The sequence below is a fragment of the Rhynchophorus ferrugineus genome, unplaced genomic scaffold, assembly GCF_030347505.1.
Source record: "Rhynchophorus ferrugineus isolate W39M unplaced genomic scaffold, kcgeb_rfMv2 rfM6, whole genome shotgun sequence".
Lineage (NCBI taxonomy): Eukaryota > Metazoa > Arthropoda > Insecta > Coleoptera > Curculionidae > Rhynchophorus > Rhynchophorus ferrugineus.
In genome coordinates this window covers 18,591,910-18,596,923 of record NW_027472585.1, presented here as the reverse complement: position 1 = coordinate 18,596,923, position 5,014 = coordinate 18,591,910, and the positions used below count along the sequence as shown (strand labels likewise).

At 31.6% G+C, this 5,014-nt stretch overlaps 1 protein-coding gene across 1 annotated transcript; it reads right to left on the bottom strand.

Annotated features, from left to right (window-relative positions):
• Nucleotides 1-2,769: 2,769 nt before the first annotated feature.
• On the bottom strand, nucleotides 2,770-4,576 carry LOC143197899 (isopentenyl-diphosphate Delta-isomerase 1-like). The gene is made up of 2 exons (XM_076406699.1): nucleotides 4,314-4,576; nucleotides 2,770-3,256 (listed from the first exon to the last, which is right to left on the bottom strand). Exons 1-2 carry the CDS (start codon nucleotides 4,529-4,531, stop codon nucleotides 2,800-2,802), a joined length of 675 nt encoding a protein of 224 aa, XP_076262814.1. The 5' UTR covers nucleotides 4,532-4,576; the 3' UTR covers nucleotides 2,770-2,799.
• Between the last annotated feature and the right edge of the window lie 438 nt (nucleotides 4,577-5,014).

The following is a 5,014-nucleotide window of genomic DNA, read 5'->3' as shown; positions in this document are numbered from 1 at the left end:
ACATAACTATTTTAAACTAACCAATCAAATTCACGTTGTCAGCGCCGCCAATGATTGAACTAAGCAACAATTTGCCCCACTACTTACCATTGGAGTTGCACACTCCTGTAAATAGGTGGTTATTTTTACACGTTGATGTGTCACATTTTAAAATGTTTGTATTTTATGAATTAAATAAAATTAGCAGTATAATTACATGTATTACTATTAATCATTAATAGATATTAAACAAATAATTATCATTCAAAAAGATCTTTATAATAATAATTAAATTAGCTCAAACTTTTCCACAATTCACTGTTGGCCAGATCCGCGGCTCCTAGAACTATGTTCTGTTCGTCACCCAGCGCTGAAAGTCGTTCCGGCGAACACTGAAACTAAGCAATGTACATGCACACTACAACTTTGAACCAATTTTGAAACCTGTTCACGCACGTTCGCCGTTTTCAGTTCTGCTCATTTTCAATTTTTTACGAAATTCGCCCCGAATGATCAGGTCTGTACCCATCATAAGGTATTTTCTATTAGTCGATATCGTATTGTCGTTAACGTTATTTCACAGCATCGGCACGTCCCAAAACTCCCCGACACATGTCCTACCTTTAATTACATAATTAAATGGACCGCAAAACATAAATAAGAATTTGGATTAGGTTTTAACCTTGATGTCGAAGCCGAGAAGAAGTGCGATTAGTTCTGGGCGACCAGGAGAGTCACGTTGGTGGCTTCTGAAGAGAGATATTTCGGCGTGGCGTCGTGCCATCGACCTCCAACGATTAAATAATAATAATAACAGAAAAAAAACTAACTGATTTGATTTATAAAAGTACTAGTTTGAAATAGGGGCAAAAGACGATGGAAAAAATATGTAATTGGGATGCTGGTGAAGTATTACGGTGTCGAAAACAAACAAAAGGAATAATTGCTGCCTTGTTGACTGAAATGAGGCTCATATTTACATAGGGTGTTTCGACAGATGATAATTTTAAGGAGATATTTCAGCTTAGATGTTTTGATTTTAGGTACTTTTTTAAGTGTTCAAAGTTAAAAAAAAACAATATTAATGTTTAAAGAAGACATAAAAGTAAAATAAGTGACAAAATTATAAATACAAAATATTGCAGGCTGATGAAGTGTTGGGTTTCAAAGAATGGCCATTGTTGATCAGATTTTGTACGTTGACAAAGTATGGATATTTTGTCCGTTATTTTTTTGACCCATATATCGATTTTTGTTAGCCAAAGTTTTTCGATATTTAAAAATAAATTAGTAGTATTTCTAAAATGTGTTAAATAGCATTTTAATTATTTTTAATAAACCTTTAAGATTCGTACTTAATTTTTAAGGTTTAGGTTAATCCAAATTTTGCTATAGTACGATAGAAGAATCTATAGAGAAGACTAACACCGAGTTTCAAGTAGATCGGTTTAGTAGAACTTCAGATATCATGTCAAACATCTCGAAAAAAGCAGTTTTCAAAAAATTTCTTTTAAAATTTCAGAACTTCAAAGTTTATTTGTATATGCGTCATCGAAAATTGTGATGTCAAAACGTCGCAATGTTGCCGCATCAACTCTGAGTTTTAGTTCAGTTTGGCTTTGACATACAACAAAATTCTAATCTAAATAAAATAATAGAAGAAATATGTTATCAAACGTATCTAGTTTATTTTAACATTATAGTACATCTAATGCATATATTATCGAAGGACTTAAAACTACAATTAAGAACACAGGTATAATAATTTGTAGATTAGAGTTTTTTTATTATATTTACATTGAACTCTTCTCCACACTACCCATGAAGGGTGGTTTCACCACCACCACCATTTGTATAATGTCAAGTTTTATTACCTTTTAGAAAGATACTTATTAATGTATCATGAATCCAAATATTGGAAAAAGTTAAATGAAAATTCATATTAAATTTTTTTCAAATTTATAATTTTCAAGATATGTGAATCTTCTTTTTTGTAAACACTATTTCGATTGTACAATTTAGAAACAACTATTATTGTTATTTGAGAGTAAAGTCCCTTTTGGGTAAAGATACTACTATCCAAATTGTTGTTGAATTGTTTTAAAATGTATAATTTTAAATATGTGACATATATAGAATATGCTCATTTCTTTCAAGATATACAAGAGTGACAAAAATATGAAAATTGCCTACTTTATTAAAGTGTGTCAATTTATCTTCAGCGTAAAGATAAATTTAGGGTAAAAGAAATAAAATATCACGTTAAATTTAATTATAACGTATATTTAAATTTTAAAGATATATAACATTCTCCAAATGTAATTATAAAACTTAACTGATTAGTACAGCATTATATTCCAATTATATAACGAAAAATATATTATCTGCATATCAGTTAGGTATTATAAACAAAATAACTAACAATGGTAAATAAAATGTAAACTGTTACATTTCTAAGGAAATGTAAATGTTACATGCAAGATGCCAACAACTGGAAAAAATATACTTCAGAAAATGTTACATACACCACACGGAATTGAGACCTCAGTTAGAATGTTTAGAGTACAACAAGAGTACAACAAACTGCAGGTATATTACAACAAAGTGTTTCAGAGCCAATTCTTACCTGATATACTACAAATGATAAATATCCCAATTACTAAATTTGCTGATGATACTTCAATAATCATAGTAAATATTAATCTCTCGCATTCAGTTCACTGAATAATAACTAATATTATAGAGAACAAAGATCATAAAGCTATTTAAGGGATCAAACAAAATCTATAATAAAATTTGATTTGTTACGTTTATGGAAATTTAATTCGATTTAATATTGAATCTTATAATCTTGTCGTCATCTACTATATCACCTATACGATCCAAATTATCCCACCAGTATTTCAGTTTCCCATTTCTAATGAGCATTTCCACCCAAGGTGTCAATTCGCCATCGGTCTCTCTCAGAAACTCATCAATCTCATCTCGGGCTACGTATCTAACTTCAGAAATCTCGTTTAAGTTCAGTGATAACTGAACGTCCTTCTTTATGATAATTATATAGTCGATCTCGTGCTCTCCATATTTTCCATCTCTAGCATCCTTGTAGTGGATGCGAGTGACGTAGATTATGTCATCGAGAGATATTTCGTGGGGTTGTATACCAAGTTCATGATGGAGCTTTCGGATAACAGCCCTTTTAATTCCGAGGGCGTTAAATTCTTCGTCTTCTCCCTCTATGTTGGCTAACGGATGGCTGCAGCAAGTATTGGAGTATCTGTAACGATTAATTTGTGCTTTACTTTGATGATACTAATTTCATTGAAATTTAATACATGTTCTTTGAATGTTTCTTATATCTAATTTAAGTCATTATGTAGTTTTGGGTAGTAGAGATGGCACATATGATAATTAAAACTGCACAAGGGGAGTTTTTGGGTTATGTAAAATGTTCGGAAGCTTTCTGACTAAAACCGGATCAGCTCGAGAAAGAAATTCAAATATTGACTCCTTCTCCTCTTCGCTCTAGAAAGGACTGGATTATATTTATAAAGTCTAGGAGATTTAGGTCTTCCTAAACCCGGATCAGTTGGAGGAAGATATTCAAATATTAATTCTAACTGCTTCTCATCCTAGGAAGAAGTGGATTAGTTTGATAAGGTCATGGAAGTATACCTAGTTAAAAGTATTGATGGATGATTTTTCATTTCTGCTAACATGATACTATTCAGTATTGAAAGAATGATGTTAGATTGGCAGTGATGAATCACCGATTCAACCTATTTATCTTGCAAGGTATCGCTGAGCGCTCTTATGTAAAAGATAACTATGAGTCTCTCATTTGCAATTACTGGTCTTTTCGGTAATTATACGTTGTTCAAATTGCTTAATTAATGTCAGTAGAGATCCATAGTAAGGGTTACATTCGGCTTTAACAACTCGTAATACACTACATTATTTGCTGATACCATGACGATTCAAAGGTGATAATTGTGATGTTAAATAAGAATAATAACCTTAAAGGGACAATATCGTTCGACGACAGAACAAAACTTGTTGAAAATCCTAGCTCAAACTTTCAAATAACTTTCAGACAGCTTAACTTTACGAATCAATTGTTTCTAGAAATTTATATTCGATGGGAAAAATCCAGTAAGAAAGATAAGCAACCATACAAATAGACTGAGGATATCATTTCCAACAATATTTTTATTTTATTACTGCATTGCTGTATTGTGGACAATGATGGAAATATTCTTAAAAGCTTTTTAAAGCAAAAATAAGTATACGCAGGCACCTAATACTAACAGTAATACAGATAGAGTGTTACTTACTTATTAGGATATGTTACTTTCTGAGATGATCGCTTCTGGAACAATAACTCTTCTTTACTGTTGAAAAGGAATACACTAAACGCTCTGTGGAGTTTTATGGTACCGTCGTTCTGTATCAAATGGCACTGTTCTTTCGATGCAGAACCCATAACTATATCGAACTCGTCAACCAAGATACATTCTTCGTCTTGCAGATATTTCTCTTGAGTAGGATCCATCGTGTAAAAATACCGAAAGCATTCTCGTACATCGAATGAGGGTTTATACAGCCTTTATATAGCAGTTTAAAATAACTAACAAAAGCAGAGAACATAATGGAGATTTAAATTTCAAATACTCCAGATGTAGTAAGATATGTTTGTTTGCATTCCACCAATGACTTATTTATTTAAATTAGCTATTGGTATAATCAATAGTTATATAAATTGATTTTTAGCAGCTGATAATATGCTTCAATGAACTTATACATAGTTAAATGTTATCAAAGCCAAGCGTATTAATTTTAAGGTCTTTGACTGTATTTTGATCAGCGAAATTTTAATGTGAAAATGTACTAAAGACTTTTAGGAGGTATAATGATGGTGCCCTGTCATATCTCAACTGATTCAAAAGTAGAGATTTTGATGACAATGGTAAATAATGGCCCTGGATGACCTAATAAGTTCGGACGCGACAAACTGCAAGGCTTATTAGACATAAAC